Here is a 26,420-nt window from a genome sequence, read left to right on the forward strand (position 1 = left end):
CTCATTATCACTTTCATCTCTCCCCTGCTGCACATTTATGGAGGCTAAGACAGGACTAACTGATTCTACCGAAGATTCGTCAGCTATTACTTCTTCCGTTTCTGATGAGAATCCCACACAAGAAGATTCTTCATCTGAATCAGAGCAAACAGTGACTGCGCTACCTTGTCAACGCTAAGTGTTAGTCGAGACTTCTGTCCCCTTGCTGCTTTTGGGTGTCTACATTTTGTCTGGCATGACTCTGCCTCCCCTTCCCTCACCTCCAAAACTACAGGGCCAGAAACAAGTGGTGGCGATGGCGATGTATCATGGTCAGATTTCATTTTTTTTTGGCATGGAACTGCCATCCCCTACAAACAGTTTAGAGTGTGACAGTTGCCTTTTTAGCTCTACTGGGGGTGTTGCACTAGTAGAGCTAGTGCAACACCACCAGTGATTGGGACTGGCAGAGGAGGCACCTTTTGAGGTGCCTCCTCTGCCAGTCCCAATCACTCGACTACATCTCTCTTTCCCTGACATTATGGATTTAATGTCACTGAGTAGTAACACTGCCCACTGTCACTGTGCCTGGCTGTGCACTAATGTGTGTGGCGTGCCCACAGAAGCTGCTTGCTTGTAAGCACAAAAGAGGCAGACTCCCTGGGCACTTGACTGCACAGACCCAACCAAAGAGTTAGGATCAGTCTGTTAAAAGTTCCCACTGCCCACTGTCACGGTGCCTGGCTGTGCACTAATATGTGTGGCATGCCCACAGAAGCTGCTTGCTTGTAAGCACAAAAGAGGCAGACTCCCTGGGCACTTGACTGCACAGACCCACCCAATAGTTAGGATCAGTCTGTTAAAAGTACCCACTGCCCGCTGTGCACTAATGTGTGTGGCATGCCCACAGAAGCTGCTTGCTTGTAAGCACAAAAGAGGCAGACTCCCTGGGCAATTGACTGCACAGACCCAGCCTGTTAAACTGCCCAGTGAAGCCCAGTGCACTGAGAGACTAAGGAATTGGAATTAAAAAAATCTGTTTAAAAAAGCAGGAATTTTTGTCACTCCAGAAAAATGGATGAAATTGAAAATAATATATCTCTCCAAGCCAGCCCAACACCCTAAATGGTGGTCAGTGCTAGCTGACCTAGCACAGCTTCTCTTCTCAGTCAGAGATGACCAAAATAAACAGCTTGAAAGAAACAGGACTAGCTGTAGCTGACCCTGGCACTGCAGCAAAACAAAGAATAATTAGCTTTTTCTTTCCTTAACTAGCTTAACTAGCCTATCTCTCTTAGTTCAGCCTCCTCCCTCTTCCACCCAGCCCACCTCCCCACAGCATCGCTGGAAATAAGTGCGTGGCTCCTCGTGCTGATGTTTATATAGTGCTGGCTCATCAGTAAAATCGACAGAGAGCACTGAATGACAGCGCTATTGGCTGCATTCAGTGCATGTCACAAAATGTCAGCGTGGATATGCTGCATTCCGGTATCCATGCCGACCTGTCCGACCCTTTCCTGTGAGTCACTGTGACTCACAGGAAAGGGTCAGACAGGTTGACATGGATACCGGAATGTAGGGCAGGGGCGCTGCCATTTTGTGCAAATCATAGGTAGCTAGTAGCTAATGGGGGAGAAAAAAAGTGCGCGCCGCTGGGCGCACCGAATTAAACGGATAATAAGTTAAATATGTGGGGAGTCGCGATGCGTTTCACCTCCCCACATATTTAACGGATAGGACAAAATACGTTGCGGATCGCCAATACGTCGAAAACGGATGCACATTCCTAGAAAGGCATACAGCATGAATGCCCAATGACTTCGGAACTCTCCTGCGACTGAAGAATCAAGGACCCTTTGCAGTGCAAGAAGTCGCCAGCAGGTTCAGAAACGGAAGGCCCCAGCGATCCATTATCAGCTGAAATGCTTTGTCTCACAATACCCAGGGTCCAGACTTTGCCTGCTGAGAAAGTCTGCTCTTACGTTGTCTTTTCCTGCAATGTGCGAGGCTCAGATCTCCTGAAGATGTACTTCCACTCATTCCATAAGTTGTTCTAGTTCCTGCGACGCTGGCTCTTGGTTCCTCCCTAGTGACTGATGTCAGACAATGCAACAAAAGTGGCTTACATTATCTGGACTGCTCGACCCTACAACCTATTGATAAGGCCATCCTGGAAAGACTAAATGAATGAATTATTTGCTTCCGTGTTTACTGAGGAGTACGTTGGGGAGATACACATTACGGAGACAGTTGTCAAGGATGACGATTCAGATTTTTTAGTTAATTTTTACTGTATTTTAGGTATTTTTATCTTTCTTAATTATTAATTAGATGAATATGATTTTGATGTTTTTAGGTTTGAAATATTTTATTGTTAATATGTTTGTGAACAGTTACGATGGACTGTCTTAATGACGGTATACAAAACCTAATAAATAAATAAAATAAAAATTGTAAGCATGCCAACTAGACCTCCTGGGCTTCCAGCCGATTGATGTTTCAGACAGACTCTTCTACACTCCAGTGCCCTTGTGTGGACAGTGAGCTCCTTGAACCTGGAGGTTCGCATCTTTTGTGAGTACTAGCCAGTCCAGTGATTTTAGGGAAATGCCCTCTCTTAGATGATCCACTTATAATCACCACTGTAGTTGAGAGCAGACCTCCATCGCCAGATGGAGCCGAATCGATTAGTCCTGAGACTGTGGGCTCCAACGAGACAGCAGAGAGCACTGAAGAGGAAGCATATGCGCTCTTGCCCACAGCATCACTTCCAAGGCACCTGTAGATAGGACCATACTGTCGTGCATATTGTGTTCATCTACAGACATACCTGTGCCAACAACTTCTGAATATGACCCTCCAGCAGGAAAACCCTGCCCTGCTTCGAGTCGAACCAAACACCGAGATACTCTAGCAACTCGGATAGCTGAAGACTGCTCTTGGCCAGGTGCATCACCCAACCAAGCTCCTGCAACAAGGAGATCACCTTGCGCATCTCCAGGAGGCTCTCCTTCCAGAGACTTGGCCCGAATCAGCCAGTTGTCCAAGTATGGGTGTACCAGGATCACATCCTTTCTCAACTCTGCCGCTACCACCACCACAACCTTGGAAAAGGTTCTGGGCATGGTGGCCAGGCCAAAAGACAGAGCTCGAAACTAATGACGATGACCCAAAACAAAGAATTGCAGAAAACATTGGTGATCTAGCCAGATGGGAATATGCAGGTATGCCTCCGACAGATCCAAGGTCAGAAATTCTCCCAGCTGCATGGCCATTATCGCTGAGTGCAATGTCTCCATGCAAAAATGCGTCACCTGCAAATGATGGTTGACCCCTTTGAGATCCAGGATGGGACGAAAAGAGCCCTCCTTCTTGGGCACAACGAAATAAATGGAATATCGGCCCATATTTTCTTGAGATGTGGGCACTGGAACCACAGCCCTCAGACTGAAGAACCTTGACAATGTACACTCCACCGCATGCCTCTTCTGCGGGGAGTAGCAAGGAAACACGATGAACACATCCCAAGGAACACCGCGAAACGTCAGCGCATATCCATCTTGTATCACCTCCAAGACCCACTGGTCTGACATGATTTCAACCCAGCTCTGATAAGAGGCGACCCCTTTCTCCTGTTGCTAGGGGTGGGTCAGCACTCCTTCATTGGGAGGCTCCGCTACCCAAGCCTGTGCTCCATCTAGGCTGTCTGGGATGAAAGGACTGAGACCTACCAAAAGGTGGAGTCCTCTGAAAGGTCGCTCCTCTTTAGGGTCAAAAACGCTTAGATCACCTAGCATGACCTCTCATGCCAAAGAAGCGCAGCGTCTGCTTATCCTCCAGCAACCGAAGAACCGGGGACTTGCCCTCACTTATTGGCCAGTTTCTCCAATTCGCTCCCAAACAAGAGCAAGCCTTTAAAGGGCAAAGTCATAAGGTTAGCTTTGGAGGTCACATCGGGCAACCAATTTCTGATCCATAACGACCTCAGGACAGTATTACAGAAGACACCCCTCTGGCTGAAGTGTGAACCAAATTTCAGCCCACATCTGCCAAGGCGGCAGCTGCTGGCTCCATAACTACCCTGGAATTCACAGTAGATTCATCGATCTCCTGAGAGAGAAGTAAACAGGAGCAAGCCACCAGGGAACAACAAATGCTTGCTTAAGGATGGCTTCAATCTACTATCATGCACATCCTTCAAGGCCGCTCCTCCCTCCACGGGGATAGTCATCCGCCTGGAGATGGCACACACAAGTGCATCCACTTTCAGAAAATGTAACCGCTCTCTCACCACTGGATCCAGGGGACACAGGCCTACCAAGACCCCCTTTGAAATTATCCTCCGGGGCACCCCACTCAAGATCAATCAATTCTTGAATGGCCTCCATAACAAGGAAAAAAACAAGAGGTTTTACGCAAAGAAACCAAAATGTGATTCTTCTTTGGCTCAGACACGGAATCAGCCCCAGATACTCCCAGCATCTTTAATGTATGGGAAATCACAGCCAGTAACTCATCTCTATGCAAGAACCACAATATAGTCCTCCAGAGAGTAAGGTTCGGCCTCTTCATCCGTGCCTTCTGGATCCCTGCCAATCTATGTACTCCGGTGTGTCCTCAAAGTTAGGCTTCCCAAAATTTAAGCGGCACAATCCTGTGTGTGATGAGCACCCAAAAGGTGAGTGCCCTAGCCCAGATCATGCATTCAGGCAAGTTTGTGCTGAAAACAGCCGCCGCTACCAACTAGTCACCCAAGCAGGCATCCAACTAAGCGCCAAAACCTGTGCTCACAATTTTGATTCACAGCATGTCGCATTTGCATAAAGAGGACAGCCTAAAGTGCAGGAAAAACATGTGAAAATGACCGCTGCGGCCTACCACGCGGCGCACAGAGAAAAGCCTAAGCGCGGGGCCAAGCCCAAAAAGAGCTGCTCAACCCACCAAACTGTCCATGTCTCTTAACCTCCCTTGGGGGCAGGAACGAATGTCAGATCGGCGCGCCAAGCATGGACACCGGAGGAAGCCCTACAAAGAACCCTGGGTTTTTTTTTTTAAGCTTACCTGAGCTCAGCCCGTCCCGGCTGCAGGGGGGTCAGGGCATATACCATTACCGCTGAGCTCGGCTTCCTGCACCCACTGCCTTTTAGCTGTTTCAACAGCTAAGTCCATGCTGGCTGAAAAAAAAAAAACAGCTACTGGACCAAGGCACTCATCTGAGGGACCATGGAAATCACCTCAGGAATTCTCTACTGGGAGTGGGACCATTTGGTATAACCACAGGAGAGCGGGGCGAATTAAATTTCCTTCTTTCTTCTTCTAAAACTTGAAACAATCCCCAGTAGGGAGATGCACACAAGTCTGGTGTGCATACTGTGCATTTGCACAGGACGGTACATTTAGGGGGCAGCGGCTGCAACACGCAGACACCAGTTCAGCTGAAGCGCTGCGAGTAGCTGGGAGTGGAGTCTGTTGCAGGTAATGCGTGCTGTGCCGGCAGTAAATAATAAAAAATTGATTCGGGGGAAGGGGGGGATTTGTGCCAAAGTGGCACAGCTAGTATTTAAAAAAAAAAAAAAAAAGAAAATTGCTTAACTGAGCAGCACCAGAATTGGCAGAGACAGAAAGGAATAGAGGCACGGTCCCAACAGCCAGTTTTGTTTTGTTTTTTTATTAATTACAGCTCTATCCTATTCTGTGCTGTGGCCGGCTCACCTGACCTCATTGACCTCATAGGCAGCCAATGGCTAGGACAGCAGTGCACCAGCAAGGGAAGGATCATAACTAATCTACGCAGAGGCTGGCCAGAAGCAAGCAGGAGGAGCAACAGCAGAAGCTTCCAGATGGGGAGGAGCTGGTCAGAAGAGGAAGGAAGTCTGCATCATCCTGCACTGTGTCAGTCTGCCTGAGGCTGGGGCATGCAGCAAGCAGCAAAGATGAAGAAGGCAGTACAGCAGCAGCTTTGGGCAGAAGAAAGGGGCAGAGGACAGTGTCAGCCTTATTGGAGCTAGAAAAGCTAACCAGAAACAAACAAGGTATTGAGCTAAGGAAGGGAAGAGTGCAGGGAAAAAACTGGGCAGGACACTGAGTTGAGGATGAGGGCCCAGGACAGAGAGCAAACTGGGCAAGACATTGAGCAAAGGGAGGGGCATGGGAAAGGGAGCAAACAACAGGGCATTGTGGGAGAGAAGAGCAGGGAACAAAATGCGCAGGGCATTGAGCAGAGGAATGGAGCACAGGACAGGGAGTAAACTGGGCAAGGCATTGAGCAGAGGGAGGGGACACGGGGAAGGGAGCAAACAGCAGAGCATTGTGGGAGGGAAGGAGGGGACAGGGAGCAAACTGCGCAGGGCATTGAGCAGAGGGAGGGGGCATTGGACAGGGAAAAGAACTGCAGAGCACTGAGGGAGGGAAGAAGGGGGCAGGGAGCAAACTGCACAGGGCATTGAGAGGAGGGGGAAGGGGCATTGAAAAAACTGCAGAGCACTGAGGAATGGAAGAAGGGGGCAGGGAGCAAACTGCATGGTGAAGGGCATTGAGGAGGGAGCCCAGAGCAGGGAACAAACTGTGCAGGGTGTTGAGTGAAGGGAATGGGCATCTAGCAAAGAGCAAACTGGGTAGGGCATTGAGCTTAGGAAGGGAGAGGCACAAATTGTTACATTGAGCCTGGAAATGGGGGTGGGGGATTAATCTAGGAGTTGAAGCAAGGGAGGAAGTGTGAGGTGGGTAAGGGTTTGAGCCTGGGGAGAAGAAATGTTGGGAGAGGAGGGTTGTGGGGTGTTTCAAGCTAGATTGGATTTAAAATTAAGGTGCCCATAGGCGGAAAACCAAAGATGGGAGATTTTGCCCCCAGAAATCAGCAGCAGGGGGAGTCCCAGTTTTGGGGCACCTAAGGCACATGCCTAACTCCGGCACAGGGTTCAAGTCTGATATAATTTTATAGTAATCCTGGGGGAATTCTGCATCTGTGAGTAATAATTCAAATGTAATACAAAAAGTAATTCAAATATAATACAAAAAATGAATACTTAAAGGAAATGATTGTATTGCTCATTGACAAAGTCTGCAGGATTTTTAAATATTGCTTGTGTATTGAATGTACTGGAGGCTGGCTGGCTGTGAGGAGATAACATTTGTAATTTGTGGTCAACTATTCTGTATTTGGTGACAGTCTCTCTGTGTTCTGCAAGTGTGATCAAGGCAAACTAATGTATTCTGCTCATGTGTAGGAAATCTGTTGCAGTCATATGCATTGTGTTTTTCCAACAGGAGTGTATGTTTGTTTCAGAGCCTGGTGTAATCTTTCCACTGCTGCCCTTTCATAGGTAGAGTTATTGCTGTGTGACTCTTGTGACTGAGAATTACTATAGTACTGCAGGTTTGAGGTTTGCTACATGACCCGAGTGTTTTTCTTTTTGCAGCATTTTGTATTATTTCACAATGTGCCTGGTACTGGAGGGAGTTTATGTTACAATTACTTAGACCAGCGGTTCTCAACGGGTGTGTCGAGGCACACTAGTGTGTCGCAAAACACCGGCAGGTGTGTCACGCACCCGCTGCTCTTCCCCTCTCTTTCACCTCAGCGAGCCGAACACTGCTGCCGTTCCTGCCCGGGCTATCAGCACATTCAAGCCCCGAGGGGAACGGCAGCAGTGTTCGTGGAAGCTGGCAACAGGAACGTGACCTTTTCTTCTTCCCGCCCCTGTGGCCCGGAAGAGGAAGTGATGTCTACCGGGCACGCGGGAAGAAGAAAAGGCCATGTCTGCATGCTGCTTCTGCAGAAGGAGCACGGCGCCACTGCCCACCCCCCACAGGCTCCGACCTCCCCTTCTCTGGCCAGCGCGACACCTGCAAGAAAATATAAAATTATAATAATCAAACTGCAAAACAAAAAGGCTGGGGTGGGGAGAAAAGAATAAAATTGCAATCTCAGCTGATTGCTCTATGCCGTGATCGATCGCAGCAGCTCCTGCTGCAGTTTCCAGCCTGTCAGGACTCTGCTTTTAATAGCAGCATACCGGCTACCTTGTGCTTTAGCTGCTATGTGTGCTGTGGGTGGGGGTGAGTCAGCATGTGTGTAAGTGTATGAGAGAATGTGTGTGTAAGTAAGAGAAATGTGTGAGAACAAGAGACTGCTCAGGAAAGTCAGTGGTGTGTGTGAGAGAAAGATTGGTCAGGCAGGTGACTGGTGTGTGTGTGTGTGTGTGTGAGAGAAAGAGAAATTGGTCAGGCAGGTGACGTGTGTGTGTGTGTGTGTGAGCAAGAGAAATTGGTCAGGCAGGTGTGTGAGATACTCTAGTCATGGGCCCTAAGGAAGAAGAACGTGAGGACAGAGCTTCAGCAGCCCTTGCTGCTTCTGGTATGTGATATTGGCCTACAATGGAAAGGAGTACGAGAGTTACTGGAGAGGGTAAGTAAAGGTGGCTTTTTAAGTTTATCTTTCTTGATTGACTGCCATTTTAATTATTAGGTATTATGTGATGTGTCTACTGTTAGAAATAGTTTATTGGTGTTTGGAGAATTTTTAATAATTTTGAAAATTTTTAATGATTGGAGTTCCATTTATCAATTGTTTTGAAACATTTATTATATTCTAGTTTTAGATTATTTTATATTTCTCAGAGAACTGATAAACAGAAATGTGGAGACAAAAGCTGAACTGGAAACAGCAAGAAGCCAAACTCTGTATGCAGTAAAACAACGCAAAAAAACCCCAAAACAAAACATTAGCTTTATGGTCACTTTATTCTGTATTTGGTGAGGGTCTGTCTGTGTTCTGCGTGTGTGACCCAGCTAAGGGTGTTCTGCGAGCTTATAGTTTCTTGGTAGGGATCTATAGCAGCTTGGCTTGTTTTGTTTTCCTAATAGGAGGTGTATTAGTGTTTAGGGCCTGGTGTAATTTTTGCAGTGCTGCCTTTTCATAGGTAGGGTTGTTACTGTTTGAATTCCATAATACAGGTGTAACTTTGTGCATATTAGTTTGTGTACATTATTTCAGATCCTGGAAGTTTGATAGGTGCTATATTTTTGTTTTGCACAGAATGCAGAGAGTTTTTTTCGGTTTCCATTCCAGTTTCTGTTTCCATATTTGTAATCTGTGGTCTTTCTGTACTTGGTGAAGGTAGATTCTGTGTGTGTGACAGAGGTGAAGCATTTTACTAGCATGTAGACATTTGTATCAATATTGTTTGTTGTGTTTTCTCAATAGAACATGCATTGGTGGTAAATTACAGTTTTTTCATAAGAAGGTCTATTGCACCTGGTAGGAGAGAGTGTTTATGTTGCTTTTATTGAGATGTCACCAGAAATATCTTTTTTTGTATGGTAAATTGAACAGGGAATGTCCTAGTTTTGCTCTGCATCCACTGTTGGGGGTTGAGGGGGTTCCTGTGGAATGCAGAATGTTTGTTTACATTTAGCCTGGTGATGGTCACATGTTCAGTGTGTCATGCATGTAAGAACCATCTGTGAGGTGTGTCCCGACCGAAAAAAGGTTGAGAACCACTGATTTGGTCAATTCCAGAATTTGAATTTTTTTTGTATGGTGAGATGTTCAGGAAAATACCTGCACTGCCCCCCTTGCAGAGATATGGAGAGGGGGCAGGCCCGTCATCACCAGGTGTGCAAACGGTGCAATTGCAGAATGTGGCACACCCAATCTCACCAACAGCAGAAGTAAGAGGCCCACACTCTGTGATTCAGAAGAAGATGCCCATCCAGCAGCTCCTCCTCATGTGCCCAGCACAACAGTCTTCAATACTTATGGTGCTAGCATTTCCCATATGCTCATCTCTTATGCAGCAGATGTACATACAGGAAATGCTAGCACTGTGAGTATTGAATATCGCTGGGCCGGCACAGAGGAGGGGCCGTAGAACAGGTTCCAGCTCTACAGCAACTCTTGCTCTCCCCCAACAAAGGACGCACAGCATGGCAGCAGCATTAGAGGAGAAATAAAAGAACCCATGGACTCTGCCTGCCTGGATGCATGTGTGTGTGAGTGCCTGTGTGTGTGTGTGAGAATGGGAGCCTGCCCGGGATGGGGGTGTTTGTGTGTGAATGGAAGCCTGCCCGGGATGGGGGTGTTTGTGTGTGTGTGTGTGTGTGTGTGTGTGAGTGAATGGGAGCCTGCCTGGGACGTGTGTGTGTGTGTGTGTGAATGGGAGCCTGCCCTGGATGGGGGTGTTTGTGTGTGAGTGAATGGGAGCCTGCCTGGGATATGTGTGTGTGTGTGAATGGGAGCCTGCCCAGGACGGGTGTGTGTGTGTGTGAATGGGAGCCTGCCCAGGACGGGTGTGTGTGTGTGAGTGAATGGGAGCCTGCCCGGGACGGGTTTGTGTGTGAGTGTGAATGGGAGCCTGCCCGGGACGGGTTTGTGTGTGAGTGTGAATGGGAGCCTGCCCGGGATGGGTGTGTGTGTGTGTGAATGGGAGCCTGCCCGGGACGGGGGTGTGTGTGTGAATGGGAGCCTGCCCGGGACGGGGGGTGTGTGTGTGTGAATGGGAGCCTGCCCGGGACGGGTGTGTGTGTGTGTGTGAGTGAATGGGAGCCTGCCCGGGACGGGTGTGTGTGTGTGTGTGAGTGAATGGGAGCCTGCCCGGGACGGGGGTGTGTGTGTGTGTGTGAGTGAATGGGAGCCTGCCCGGGACGGGGGTGTGTGTGTGTGTGTGTGTGTGTGTGTGAGTGAATGGGAGCCTGCCCGGGACGGGGGTGTGTGTGTGTGTGTGTGTGTGTGTGAATGGGAGCCTGCCCGGGACGGGTGTGTGTGTGTGTGTGTGTGTGTGAGTGAATGGGAGCCTGCCCGGGACGGGGGTGTGTGTGTGAATGGGAGCCTGCCCGGGACGGGGGTGTGTGTGTGTGAATGGGCGCCTGCCCGGGACGGGGGTGTTTGTGTGCGTGTGATTGAATGGGAGCCTGCCCGGGACGGGGGTGTTTGTGTGCGTGTGAGTGAATGGGAGCCTGCCCGGGACGGGTGTGTGTGCATGTGAGTGAATGGGAGCCTGCCCGGGACGGGGGTGTGTGTGTTTGTGTGAGTGAATGAGAGCCTGCCCGGGACGGAGGTATGTGTGTGTGTGTGTGTGTGTGTGTGTGTGTGAGTGAATGAGAGCCTGCCCGGGACGGGTGTGTGTGTGTGTGTGTGTGAGTGAATGAGAGCCTGCCCGGGACGGGGGTGTGTGTGTGTGTGTGTGTGTGTGTGTGAATGAAAGCCTGCCCGGGATGGGTGTGTGTGTGTGAATGGGAGCCTGCCCGGGATGGGGGTGTGTGTGTGTGAATGGGAGCCTGCCCGGGACGGGGGTGTGTGTGTGTGTGTGTGTGAATGGGAGCCTGCCCGGGACGGGGTGTGTGTGTGTGAATGGGAGCCTGCCCGGGACGGGTGTGTGTGTATGTGAGTGAATGGGAGCCTGCCCGGGACGGGGGTGTGTATGTGTGTGTGTGAATGAGAGCCTACCCGGGACGGGTGTGTGTGTGTGTGTGTGTGAATGAGAGCCTGCCCGGGACGGGTGTGTGTGTGTGTGTGTGTGAATGGGAGCCTGCCCGGGACGGGGGTGTGTGTGTGAGTGAATGAGAGCCTGCCCGGGACGGGGTGTGTGTGTGTGAATGGGAGCCTGCCCGGGACGGGTGTGTGTGTGTGTGTGTGAATGGGAGTCTGCCCGGGACGGGTGTGTGTGTGTGTGTGAATGGGAGCCTGCCCGGGACGGGTGTGTGTGTGTGTGAATGGGAGCCTGCCCGGGACGGGTGTGTGTGTGTGTGTGAATGTGAGCCTGCCCGGGACGGGTGTGTGTGTGTGTGTGTGTGAATAGGAGCCTGCCCGGGACGGGTGTGTGTGTGTGTGTGTGTGAATAGGAGCCTGCCCGGGACGGGTGTGTGTGTGTGTGTGTGAATGGGAGCCTGCCCGGGACGGGTGTGTGTGTGTGTGTGTGAATGGGAGCCTGCCCGGGACGGGTGGGTGTGTGTGTGTGAATGGGAGCCTGCCCGGGATGGGGGTGTGTGTGAATGGGAGCCTGCCCGGGATGGGGGTGTGCGTGTGTGTGTGTGAATGGGAGCCTGCCCGGGATGTGTGTGTGTGTGGGTGAATGGGAGCCTGCCCGGGATGGGGGTGTGCGTCTGTGTGTGTGTGAATGGGAGCCTGCCCGGGATGTGTGTGTGTGTGTGTGTGAATGGGAGCCTGCCCGGGATGTGTGTGTGTGTGAATGGGAGCCTGCCCGGGATGGGGGTGTGTGTGTCTATATGAATGGGAGCCTGCCCGGGATGGGGGTGTGTGTGTCTATATGAATGGGAGCCTGCCCGGGATGGGAATGTGTGTGTGTGTGTCTGTGTGAATGGGAGCCTGCCCGGGATGGGAATGTGTGTGTGTGTCTGTGTGAATGGGAGCCTGCCCGGGATGGGAATGTGTGTGTGTGTCTGTGTGAATGGGAGCCTGCCCGGGATGGGAATGTGTGTGTGTGTCTGTGTGAATGGGAGCCTGCCCGGGATGGGGGGTGGGTGTGTCTGTGTGAATGGGAGCCTGCCCGGGATGGGGAATGTGTGTGTGTGTCTGTGTGAATGGGAGCCTGCCCTGGATGGGGGTGTGTGTGTCTATGTGAATGGGAGCCTGCCCAGGATGGGGGTGTGTGTGTCTGTGTGAATGGGAGCCTGCCTGGGATGGGGTTGTGTGTGTCTGTGTGAATGGGAGCCTGCCTGGGATGGGGTTGGGTGTGTCTGTGTGAATGGGAGCCTGCCTGGGATTATGTGTTTGGTGAGGGTCTGTTTATGTTCTGCATGTATAACTGAAGTGAGGTACTCCTAGGAAGTGATTTAGTGTGATAAGGCTTTTGCAAGGTTAAGCCCCCACACAACACACGTTACCTCATGGGTTACAAGTGTCTTTTTTTTTTTTTTTTGCAGGGATTTCCGGTTGGCATCACAGCAATGCATGTAAATGCATGATATTTTTACCTCAGAACCCTGTACTTTGATATTTTTTATGTAAAATGTTATAAAAGTAAAACTCTTAACTGTGTGTGTACAGAGGGCAGGGGCATGTTTGTATATATGTGTGTATGTGTGTTGTGCAAAGCTATAAAGTTTGCCTAGGGCACCTAATACCCTTGCACTGGCCATGGAATCCGGGGCAGGGGGTGAAGATCTGGGATTTGGGGAAGGTGTTAGTTTTAGAATTGTATATTGTTGGAGGGAGCTGGGCTTTATTTGATGTGCTCAGGACAGAGACTAAATAAAATGGGGGGGACGGGGGGGGGACAACACAGTAATTGTTCGCACAGGGCAGCAAAAAAACTAGCACTGGCCCTGGATGCACGCCCATCATCTGCTGGAGACGTAGAATACTGGCAGGCAGATGTCACTACAGGAGTATATATACTGTGATGTCAGCTTTGCTCTGTTTCCATCTGCTGGTAGAGGTACATAACCCACTGGTTCTGAATTCATCTGTCTGGACGTTAAGAAAACTTTAACATAAGTTTTCCATAGCGAGATCCATTTGATGAGGTCACGCATGTGTGAGGACTGCCATCCTGCTTGTCCTCGGAGAATCCATTTTACAACTGAAAAAATACAGCATAATTAACTGTATATATTTTTTTTGTTGAAGTTATATTCTTCTGCTCAAGATGTATTTTTATCTCCATATTCCCTTAAGATATGAGTCATGTAAACTTAGTACAATACTGTATAAGTAGAAAACAGAAACAATCCAACTGCAAATCCGTAACTTTCAAATGTAATATTTTAAATATTCAAACATATATGATATGCAATAAGTTTTCTAATGTTATATTTAGATAGAGAGAGAAATATGCTTGCGATAAAAGCTGTGGTAAGCCTCTGTCAGATGATGTGCTACTGGCTCTGACTGCTAAGGGGTGCTCCATAATGGAGAAATTACTTACCTGATAATTTTGTTTTCCTTAGTGTAGACAGATGGACTCAAGAACAATGGGTTATATGCTCCCCTGCTAGCAGATGGAGACGGAATCAGATTTCAAAGCAGACGCATACACCCCTGCAGTGTGGACATATCTACTGAAAAACTTGATTAGAACTTGATTAAAACCAACTAGACTAAAAATGGATAACTGTATTCAACCAAAAATTAAACGCTGAACTCCAAGCAAGATTATATATGCCCTAATATAGGGATTGGGCGATGCCTTACCCGTAATCTCCTGGAATTGATATTCATTTCACGGGCGATTCCTTGGCACCATTTCTTGGGCAGTCGTGGGCAGGATGCTGAATCCATCTGTCTACACTAAGGAAAACAAAATTATCAGGTAAGTAATTTCTCCATTTCCTGGCGTGTAGCCAGATGGACTCAGGACCGATGGAATGTACAAAAGCTACTCCCAACTGGGGCGGGAGGCTGCCTGCGGTCTGGTTAACACTGCCCTTGCAAAGGCTGCGTCCTCTCGGGCCTGAACATCCAGGCAACAGAACCCGGAGAAAGTGTGTAAGGAGGACCACGTCGCCGCTCTGCAGATGTCAACAGGAGATAGCAGTCCAGCATCTGCCCAGGAGACTGTCTGAGCCCTAGTGGAATGAGCTTTAACCTGAAAGGGCAGTGGCTTTCCTGCCTCTACAATCGGTTCCCATGACTACCTCCTTGATCCAGTGAGCTATGTAAGTAAGAGTTTTGCCAACCCATCCTCATTCCGAGGATGGGTTGGCAAAACTTCACTGGGGGGGTCTGGGACGAAGTTGAACCCAAACATGCCCCTCTCGGACTGTTGACTCTGAAAGTACTGAGATCTCCCAAAGGACAGAGACCTCTGAAATGTCGAGTTTCTGTAGGGCCGAAAGCATTGGGAGCCCCTGGATCGAGAGTAGCGCTATAACTGCTTTCTCTTATCTTCTGGTAGCCGTGGCCCTGGAGATTCACCCCACGTCCAGCTTTTCCAATTCACTTCTGAAGAGGAGTGATCCCTTAAAGGGCATCTTTGTGAGGTTTGCCTTAGAGGTCACGTCAGCTGACCAATTTCGTGGCCATAGCGGTCTTCTGGCCGCTACCACCAAGGCCACTCCTCTGGCCGAGGTATGGACTAAGTCAAAGCCCGCATCAGATAAAATGGCTACGATGACACAATAAGAAGCAATCTGTAAGGTCACTGCTGTCGCATCAAAGGCTTGTTTACGGATGGTCGCTATCCTACTATTATGCACAACTGGGATAGGTGTTCGCTTCAAGAAGGCGCAGACCAGCGCATCCAACTTAGGGAAACGCAAACGCTCTCTCACTGCCGGATCCAGTGAGTATAGAGCTTCTAAAGCTCGTGCTTCTGGTATGCCCCAGTCCAGGGCAATCAACTCCTGGATGGCTTCCAGTACTGGAAAGTAGCAAGAGCCTTTCCATAGGGAAATCAGAATGGTTCCAAGTAATCTGGATCCTCCTCCAGTTCGTCCAGATCCCTCCAAGGGATACCCTTGGTGAGGTGAGGCATGCCTCGAGGTCTGCTGATAGGAGTGGGAGAGGGAGGGCTTACTGGTTGAGGTTCCATCCGGACAGGGGCCAGTGAGGTAGCAGACTGTGCCTGTACGAAGGCTTGAAGGCCCTGGAAAAAATTCCATCCAAGAGAAGGCAGCCAGGTCCATGCCTAGCCCAGGAGTACTGGAGTAGGTGCCACTGAATTTCCCTCTCCCACGGATGACCCAGTCCTGGGGGTACTCAGATCCTGGGTACTTCCAGTTAAGGTTGTGGCTAACCCATCATCTGAATGGGAGGAGTCGGGTTTAGCAAAGTCCAAGGAAGCCAACTCTCCTTGGGCATCCTCACAGTGCTGACAGGTTGGAATTCAGGTCAGGCTGAGAAGCCTTAATACAAAAAGCAGCACAGAGAGCAAGGCGCTTAGGTTTCTTGGTTGCCGGCACAATTGACGATGGTAAATGTGTATGCCAATCGGCTCGCGCTTAAAAAATTGTGTGTGTACAAATTTAGAGCGCCTAGACGGGGCGTGGCGAGGCACACGCTCAGCTTTTCCTGTATGTGCTTACAACATTGTGAGAGTAGGAAAGGGCTGACGTTACGCGCAGGGCGCATGCGCTTTCAGAATTGTGTACAAAAGTACGCACTGTTAGGCGCACAGCTGACACGCTGTGCGTACTGATGTCCTACGTAGGGCCGTACAATTCACAGAAATGCGCGTAAGATGGTGCCGATGAGACGGACCACACGGTGTACCTAATGCGGGGCCTAGCCCACTGGGGACTGCTCAACCTGCTCAATTCCCCTTACCCTTCATGGGAGCGGGAGCGACGTTGGTACGGCATGTCGAGCACAGAGACCAGAGGAAACCTACCTGAATCTAAATTTTTTATTTTTTTTTTTTTACTTACCTGGGCTCAGTGCTTACCAGCTAAGAACTCTGGCTGCAGGGGGAGAGTTCTTAGCTGGTAAGCACTGAGCCCAGGTAAGTAAAAAAAAAAAATAAAAAATTTTCTATGTTTTCAAATCTCCTTTCAGATATATTTTCCATTTTTATCAGATTACCCTGGACTTTTTCAATTGTAACCATTTTTTCCTCCAGTTTTTCTATTTTTCCCTGATTCTCACTTGCGGTTTTTTCCACCTTCAACCCTCTTTTATTGAGATCCACAAATGCTTGGTTTAAAGTTGTAACAGCTGTCTCTATAGAGGTCATGGCATTCCACAGAGAATCCAGTATAACTAAGGGAGGTTTCTGCTTAGAAAATACCATTTCTGGTTGAAACTGTACCAGGCTTTGAAGTGCTGCAGATTCCTCGATGTTTCTTGCCAGCATGGCCATATGGGGATTCGGTGTGGAGGTAACCGCGACTCCCGTCGCTCCTCCAACTTCTCCGAATATCGAGCCCTCATCCTCCTCGTCTGTTTCGGTTTGCAGGAGCTCTCCTCTCTCCTGGAGAGCTCGCGATGTTTCACTCCTCCCCCAGACGAGCTTTCGGAGGTGTCGGCGTTTCGGGTGCCCCCGGGCTCAGCGAAATCTCTTCGGCCATGGAGTATGGAGCGAGCTCTTGCTCCCCTATCCCTGCGGCCCTCGCCTCCGGCGTCTTCAGGGTAGGGTTGAAAAATCTTTCAATCTCTGGCTGCGATGAAACGCCTTCTTCTTTGACGATAATATTCTCTTTAACACGAGCCTTACGCTTCGTGTGTGGCATTATTTTAGAAATTTAGGAAGTAGAGGAAATATATATAAGGTAAAGTTCTTCAGACCAAGAACAGAGCGACCCTTCAACACGTCCTATGCGTCGGCCATCTTGGTCCCGCGGATTTATTACTTTAACACAGTAGAACCAAATGATTTGGAAAAGAAATTGGTCAGTTTTTTAGAATTAGTACTGGGTGACTTTGTTATGCGAGCATTCTTTGATTGACATCTGATTAGACATCATTTCTGGAAAATGGAGTGTTCCAAATTGAGCACGTTAATCATTTGGGTGAGTGTTCACATTTTGTATTGACATCTGATCAGACATCATTTCTGGTAATTATTGCGATAGGGGATTTAGTTCCTTTTAAATAAGTAGTAGTAACTGCTTGGTTTGAGCACATTTGCCATTTGGAGCTAAACATCCTCTCAAATTGTGGAATCTGTGTGTGTGTTTTAGGTTATTTTATTTTGTGTGTTTTCGGTGAATGCAAATAATTTGAATGTTTGTTTTTAGTGTAGATAACACTTTAATGAACTCCTGAAGAAAGTATTTTTATATGCTAAAACATGGCCGTGTTGAGTTGGTGAATTGAATCGATGAATTTGAGTTGGTGGAGTTTCTCACGCAAACAAGCCGATGCAACTACAGTATTCAGCTAAGTATAGCATTAAAACATTTTTAGATAAGCAAAACTACTTCAATGATTAAGTTAAATGTGGTTTGGTGAACCGGTGGAATATAGTCCAGTGATCTATGAAATTTAAAGTGGAGAACTAGCAAGTTGATGAATCGTTGAGATTATCACAGGGTAAAACCGATGAAATTTAAATTGGTAGACTCTTTAATCTAAGTAAAACTGATGCGATCATGTTGCCAAAGAGTGAGTTGGCAGACTGTATATTTTTAGTGGAACAGTTGAACTGAACGGATTATGGTCCCTTCGGTCGCCATAGGGATTGTTATAATCACAAGATTTTTTATTAATTGATTTTTTGATAAGTGATTTTGTATTTCTGAATAAACATTTTTGAGCAAAGTGATTGGAAGAGTGATGGTACATAATTTGAATTCAAGGTGTATTACCAACTGATACTGATGGAAGCCCATTATAGGCAAGAGGCAGTGGATTAAAACTTGTACACCTCATGCTCTAATATCGTTCCTTCCTTTAATAATAGAGATACAAAAATTTGTTATATTTACATATTTTGACTATTGTGTCCTTGCATCTGAAATATTTTTGGGGTTTTGAATTGGCTACAGAAATATACATCCACACGCACATATATAACATATACTTCTGCTTACTAAACCAAACCTGTAATCTATAATTCTAATTGACTCACCTTATATAATAATTAAGACATAAAAAAACCCCCCCAAAAAAACCCCACCACGTATAAAGTTCTCCTCAATTGTTACTATGTACATATACTGTCCCTACGTTCCACTATGTTTCACTGTTAAACTGTTAACCTATGTTTCATTGTTAAACTGTTCCTACGCATGTTTTAATGTTACAATGTAAAAATGGTACGACTTCCGTCATGCTATTATCCTGTTATAATGTGAACCGATGTGATGTACCCCAACGAATGTCGGTATATAAAAGCAAATAAATAAATAAAAATAATTGAATTTTAAGGACAGATCTTTTGTTAATATGTATTACAAATGATCAGACATTTTTTCAAATGCTTTTTTTCCCTTGCCCTGTAAGCATAGGAGCAAATTTGCATCTGAAGATGTTGAGGCCTGTACCTGGCTCCAGTTTTCTTTTTTCAGCTTTTGATTTCTGCTCCACCTGATGCACTGGCAGCGCACTATTATCTGCAGTCTTTTTCTCTTCTCCAGGCACCTTAAAGGCCACAGCCACTTCACTTGCTGCCTGTGCAGCAGGAGCAGAGGAGGAATTCACCTCATCTGCAGGAACACCATAGTTTGCATGGTACATAGCCAGGAAGTCATCGGATACCTAAAAAAAAGAACAAAGAAACAAAATAAGGTAAACTCTTACTACACCACCAAGTTACTTAAGATAGCAATTCTATTGATTTGAGGAAAATGCTCCCAATCAACCTTTTCAGTGGCAATATAACCTTATTCATTGGAGAAGTCATCTTGCCCTAATGATCTAATTCAACACCAGGTGATGTATTCAGTACTTCCCATTACAAAAAAGTTGCTAATGTGAACCTACCTAAATTCAAATATGCAGTGTCAATTTCTTATACAATAAGAAATACCGGCGCAATTCTTTTAATACAGTGGTTGTGGGACCCCTGAGTTTATTTGTGGATTATATGTAGGGATCCTTTCAGGAGATAGTACCAGCTCTGTCCTTGAAGAAGCCTCATTTACCTGCCACTGAAGTAGAGCTAGAAATCTATTATTTAACATTCCTATAGAGTTAGACAACATTCCCAGCCTTATATACCGTAATTCATAGTTGTTAAGCTATTCTGCACCATGGATCACACCAGGAGCAGGAAGCAAAGGAAAAATCCAGCAGATGAAGGCAAGAGTAAAAACTTTTTGATCTGATGTCTTTTACTTGTATAGCCTGGTACAGCAAGAGACATGTCAGTAGACTCTCCCAAACTAATACGTAAGCTCTTCCTGTAACTTCTATATACTTATTCAGATTTTTTTTTTTTTTTTTTAATTTAAATTTTTATTGTATATATGATATATTAACAGAGCAATGCTTGAAAAATGACAACATTAGGTGTAATCATACATACAATTCAGACTTTTATAAGTTGTACTCGAGAGTAAACAATCAATAAAACTTTTTAACACCAGCTATGCGTCTCTTTACTGATCTGTTCCCTCCCCTCCCCCCACCTCCGTCCCCCCCCCCCCCCTTACCATGATATCCCCCCTGTCCCCACACCACTCCATCGTTGTGACCCATAAAGTTCTCTGTGGAGCAAAAGTCTAAATAGCCACCTGTACTATGGTATTCGAGGTAGATAATTGCCACCGCCTGTAGTTACGCCATATTCGTAGGAATGTCCCATATGTTTTGTGTATAAACGCCGTTATTTCAGCTAGGGTATATATTTTTTGCAGTTTGTCTTGTACTCCCCGAAGCGTGGGAAGGTGCTCTGCCCTCCACAATTGTGCAAGATGTAATCTAGCTGCAGTTAAAATGAAGGAGAGCAGGCGATTGTCATAGCCACCCAGTATCCACGCCTCCTGCCCCAAAAGCGCCTGGCCCGAGGTCAGTCGTATCGGCACCGAGAAAAGCTTCCCTAGCCACTCCTCAACTTCTCGCCAGTAATCGACAATCCTCGGACAGGTCCACCACATGTGCAAATAATCACCCCTCTGCTGGCACCCTCTCCAACATATATCAGAGGGTAAACGTTTCATCTTATGTAATTGTACCGGACAGTAGTGCCAGCGATATAATAACTTAACAGCATTTTCCCTCATGGAGGCCGCTATTAACCCCTTACCTAATCTCCCAAAAATCCCCTCCCATTCCTTCTGCGTAAGTGGGTATTGGAGATCAGTTTCCCAAGCCAGCATTTGTTTTGTTTTGCTGAACAGCTGAGTACCCAATAAGGAATAAATCTGAGACATCAAATGCGGAGCGTTGTCCGCTTGTACACACAATTCCTCAAAAGCTGATTTACCTTGGAGAAACACAGCCGGTAACATATGAGTTAGTGCGAAGTGTCGCAATTGTAGGTATGGAAAGATACCCGCCGATGATAAACCAAAGTTAGTCTGCAACTCTGAGAAGGGTAAAAAAGCCCTTCCACCCCATAAGGAACTCCAAGTAAGAATTCCCTTCTGTCTCCACTCCCTAAATGCTGGGTTAGTAAATCCAGCTGGGAACGTACTATTCGCATATAAATAGGTTCTCTGGTGATAAGCCTTGGTACCCACTAATAAGTGTCGATTAGCTTCCCATACCTGCAACAGAAGTCTCATGGAGGGCGGTAATACCTCTCCCGGGCGCAGCCACCATGTGGTGGATGGTTGCCATATAAAGCTAGTGAGGGGGATATCAGCTAAAAGTTGCTGACTAAGTTGTATCCAAGGTTTTATTTCTTGTGTTCTATGCCAGTCTACAATCAGTTTAAACTTAGCCGCTAAATAATATCGTTCCAGATGAGGAACTCCCAACCCTCCTTGTCCCCTAAACCGATATAGGGTGGACCTCGCAACCCTCGGTCTCCGACCTCCCCATATATATTTCAAGATCCGATTTTGCCATTTAAGGAGAAACTGTTTCGGTACTGGAATAGGTAGAGATTGGAATAAGTACAATAGCCTAGGTAACGCCATCATTTTAACTGCCGCAATGCGTCCCAGCCATGAGATCCGGTATCTGTTCCACTCCTCCAGATCAAGAGATATTCGAGCCCATAACGCCTCATAATTTAATTGAAACATATTCACGTCTACACTTAAATATATACCCAAGTATTTTATTTTTTGTTGTGCCCACTTGAATTTATACTGTCTGCGGAGCTTGGTCGCCAATGAGGGCTCCACATTAATATTCAGAATCTCGGATTTATCCCAATTCATCCGAAAACCTGATACCCGTCCAAAGGCTTCCATCTCATCAATCAAAGGAGGTAGTGATGACTCCGGGTCAGTGATAGTAAACAGAATATCGTCAGCATAGAGAGACATTTTGGCTGATAGCTGGCCCACATCTACCCCTTTAATATGAGCGGTACCCCGTATCTTAATAGCCAACGGTTCAAGGAAAATAGCAAATAATAGGGGGGACAACGGACAACCCTGTCGCGTACCTCTCCTTACCGAGAAAGCAGCCGTATAGCCGCCATTAACTTTAATACGAGCACAAGGCTGCGTATAAAATTGCTCTATCCACCGCAGAAAAGGTTCCCCAAATTTCATTTTCCGCAATACAGAAAAAAGATAGGGCCAGTGGACCCTGTCAAAGGCTTTCTCTGCGTCGACAGATAACGCCAGAGCCGCAGAGCCCTGCTTTTTCACCCACCATATAGCATCCATGATCTTTTGGATATTATCACTGGCCTGCCGCCCTGGGATAAATCCCGCCTGATCGGGATGGATCAAGTCTGCTATAAAACCATTCAGTCTGATGGCCAGGATTTTAGCCAATATTTTGAGATCCAAATTAAATTAAAGAAATGGGCCGGTAGGAACTACAAAGTGTGGGATCGCGCCCTGGCTTAAGTAGCACCGTAATCCCCGCAGTGTTAGCTGCCGAGGAAAGAACCCCCTCATGCCGCAACGCCTTATAATAATTGACCAAGATGGGCGCCAATTGTTGTGCGAAAACCTTATAAAAGCGCCCCGTATAACCGTCAAGTCCCGGTGATTTCCCTAATTTTAAAGCTTTAATAGCGGCTAAAATTTCAATCTCGGAAACCTCCTTATCCAGTATAAATTGTTGTGCGGCCGTTAATTCCGGTAAAGGAACCGAGGCCAGATACCCCAAAATACCCTCTGAATTGATAGTATCGTCCTGTGCATATAGTTCGGCATAGAATTGTAAAAACCGTTGTCTAATAGCTTTGTTGTCCCCTACCATGGAACCATTCTCCAGCTTGACCTTAGTTATGATCGATTGAGCCTGTCTCTTCTTGAGTGCATGAGCTAACAGCCTCCCCGCCTTATTGCCCCCTTCAAAATATTTTTGTTGCATAAACTCCAATTGATGAGCCAGGGTCGCATTGTCGATAGCTGCTATTTGACTCTTAAGGGTGGCAATCTGTGAATAAGACACTCGTCGAGGACCCGAACCCTTATGGAGGCGTTCCATCCCTTTAAGTTGAAGAACGAGTGTAGCCCGTGTTTGTTCCCTCTTTTTCTTGAGGAAAGCCGCCCGTGCTATAAAACGCCCCCTAAGGACCGCCTTTAAGCATTCCCAAACAGTGATCGCATTCACCTCCCCATTGTCATTAATAGTTAAGTAATCCCCTATCTCCTCTTGGATTTGGGAAACAAACTGCTCATCATGAAGGATGGAATCGTTAAACCTCCAGAATCTATGACCCTTATCCTCATCGCAGAGGCGTATGGATACCCAGATGGGGGCATGATCTGACCACACTATAGGTTCTATGTCTGCCCCATCCACCCTATTATAGGTGGCTCTAGAACTCAGAATCATATCCAATCTGGAGTAGCTCTCGTGAGGTGTCGAATAAAAGGTGTAGTTTCTATCAGTTGGATTTCTATGCCTCCATATATCCACCAGCCCCTGTTCCTGAATGAAGGTTTTCAATGCTATTCTAGCCGATTTGGGATCTGTACTCTGGCCCTTAGACGTGTCCAATCTAGGATTCACCGTGATATTAAAATCCCCGCCTATCACCGTCTGGCCTTCCAAAACAGCGGATAGGGTTTCATTCAGGTGTATAAAAGGTATCTTTATGCACCGTGGGTCCATAAATCGAAACTAAGGAAAATATTTCCCCACCCACTCGTACCTTAACCACTACGTATCTCCCCTCTGGGTCCGACCTAGATAGGAGGAATTCAAAAGGCACGTCCTTGTGTAACAGGATTCCTACCCCTGTGAATTTCAGAGTGGGGGTAGCCGCCGCCCAATATTGATGTGGATATTTGTTAGACTTTAGCAATCGCTGATGGTGTTTTCTAAGATGTGTCTCCTGTAAGAATATCACATCTGTGTGAAGGCGCCCTAATTCCTTAAATAGTAGCTGTCTCTTGCGGGGTGTGTTAAGTCCCTTTACATTCAGGGATAGAAACTTAAGCGTCGCCATCTATACACCCACCTCTCCATCCCATACCCGGACAGCACAGTCCAAGTGATTCTGATCGCCCTCTCCAACCTGTCGAGCCATTCATGAAGATAGTATACCATTTTAAAGCCCCAAAAATCAAGCCTCCAAAGACGTAGATCCTGCGACGGTGTGCTGTAACTGCCAGGACCGGCCCCTGCATGCCCCCCTGCCCCCCACAACAAAGAAGCAGTGTGTGTAAAGACATTTCCCCCCCCCCCCCCCCCAACTCCAGTTGCCAGGGATAAAGCCCTCATCCCAAGAATTAAATCAGGAGGAAGCATAGTCACCCCCACCTCCGCCCCTGCGGTCGAATATCAAAATGTCACATTAAATGCCAGCTAGCAGTTCCAACCTGAACTTTAGAACGGAACCGGGAACCTTTATAACAAGAAAGTTTCACTGTAGAAATCCAACGACAGTGCATAACAAAACCGATCTTGAAGTGTCCAACTGCAATCCGTCTTCACTCCGGAGGAGCTTCAAGCTGGCGGCTCTATCCGATCTCGTCCCGCGGAGCTTCGCTGCAACCTCCTCTTCCCGTTCTGGACCCTCTGCCACCGGGTAGGCAGGTAGGTAGCTGGCTTCACAGGATGCGCTGTACGAACCTCCGTAGTTGGCAAATCTACTGGCATGCCGTTGTCTCTCAGGATCCCTGCCGCTTCAGAGACAGTAATAGCTCTATGGGTCACCCCCTGTAGTTGAAAGGAGATGCCCCCAGGAAAAAGCCAGCGATACCGTACATTAGCTGCTATAAGCTTAGTAGTGACGCATCGAAACTCCTGTCTCTTCTTCAGTGTCAGTGCTGCTAAATCCGCAAAGACCCCGATCTCGTGGCCCTCCCATTGCCACGAGCGCTGCTTCCTGGCAATCATGAAGATTCGATCCTTCTGTGCAAATTGATGATAGCAGACCACTATATCCCGAGGTCTGTTAGCCAGCTTAGGCCCCAGCGATCTATGCGCTCTGTCTATCTGCACCGTAGGTCTTTCTTCCTCGCTGGTCGTGGCATCCTGATCCAAAAAGAAATTGGAGAGCCGCTCCACAACAGCCATGCAGTCACTATATTCCTCCGTCTCTGGCACTCCCCGTATGCGGATGTTCGAGCGTCGACTTCTATTTTCTATATCCTCTAGTTTGTCCACCAGGGCTTGGGATTGTAGCTGTAGATTTTCCTGATCTTTCTTAAGTTGCAGCCAGCTCTCCCCCTGCGTATCCAAACGCACATCCAGCTCTTCCAGGCGCCTCCCCTGCTCTGCAGTCTCCTCTCTGAGATCTGCAATCATCTCAGTCACCTCCATTTTGTAATTTTTTAAGTCTTGCCGCAGTTCCACAAACCACCCGCGCATCTCAGCCCTGGAAGGGCAGTCACAGTCCCGTTCCCGCGCCGCATGCACAGCCCCCTCCGTTTCCTCTACCTCCACCTCAGACGCCATTTTGGTGGCTTCCTCCTCCGGCTCCTGCAGATATGAGAAACGCCGCAGGTCCGGTATTTTTTTCTTGGCTGTCATTATAAGATGCTGCAGCCCAACTTCCGATTGTCAGTAAGCTAATTATGTTGTTTTTTCGAGGCTCCCGTCACTAATTGCCGGCTTTGCAGGGACCGCGGGGCACGGAGCCTAAGGTTTAGGCTGCGTGCATGGAGCGTGACGTCACTTCCTCCACTTATTCAGATTTAAAAAAAATTGTGAATGGAACAGCTGAGAAGAGAGGTCATGACAAAAAGAAAGACTCTAGCACTGCTGCTGCTCTTTTAATCCCTGGGTGCATTTCCCTACTGCAGAGATTCTCAACCAGTGTGCCGTGACTAGATTCCTCCTATGCCACAGTGGACTCCCTTCCCTCCCCCCTGCTTCACCGTGGCCAAAGAGCAGAGGATGCAGGTGGGGCTGCAGTGGAGCCCATCTCACCACAACCCAAAAAACTGAGGAGGCAGGCTGGCTCACTTTGGAGCCAATCCACCATGGCACAAAGAGAAACGGTGGAAGGGACCACAAATGAGCTCCCCTCACCCCGGCCCTGATTATGTATGCATGAAAGCCTGTGTGTAGGTGCGAGTGCATGTGTGTACGAGAGTCCATGCGCCTGCGTACACCTGTATGTGTATATGTGCATGCATGTGTGCGAGTGCACTTATGTACAAAAGCCTGTGTGCACATGCAAAAGCTGTATGCCTATATGTATGTGTGTGAACGCTGAGTGCATCTGTGTGTATATGTGCGAAAGCCCGTGTGCACAAGCCTTGTGCCTGTACATGTGCTGTTGCAAAAGCCTGTGTGCACGTATGAGCCTATGTGCACGTGCGCCTGTGTGTTTGTGTGTGAGAGGTGTTATGTATGTGTGTGTAAGAGCGTGGGCATGTTTGTGTAAAAGCCTGTATATGTGTGCATATTTGTGTGAGTGTCTGTGTGCATGTTTGTGTTTCAGCATGTGCGCATGTATGTGTATGTATGTGTGTGTGAGAGCCTGCATGCATTTGTTTGAGTGAGAGCCTGTATATGTATGTATGTGAGTGAGCCTGTGCACATGTGTATATATGTGTGTGTGAGGAAGAGA

The 26,420-nt window shown here is 47.6% G+C and overlaps 1 protein-coding gene across 3 annotated transcripts in view; it reads right to left on the minus strand.

Annotated features, from left to right (window-relative positions):
• HTATSF1 (HIV-1 Tat specific factor 1) overlaps positions 1-26,420 on the minus strand; it is a 227,408-nt gene that overhangs the window by 146,247 nt on the left and 54,741 nt on the right. For all 3 annotated transcript variants that reach the window (XM_029607811.1, XM_029607810.1, XM_029607813.1), the window contains exon 2: positions 18,862-19,075. In XM_029607811.1, the coding sequence (XP_029463671.1) occupies positions 18,862-19,075 (214 nt within the window). The remainder of the gene's footprint in view (positions 1-18,861; positions 19,076-26,420) is intronic.

This window comes from Rhinatrema bivittatum, chromosome 6, assembly GCF_901001135.1.
Source record: "Rhinatrema bivittatum chromosome 6, aRhiBiv1.1, whole genome shotgun sequence".
Classification (NCBI taxonomy): domain Eukaryota; kingdom Metazoa; phylum Chordata; class Amphibia; order Gymnophiona; family Rhinatrematidae; genus Rhinatrema; species Rhinatrema bivittatum.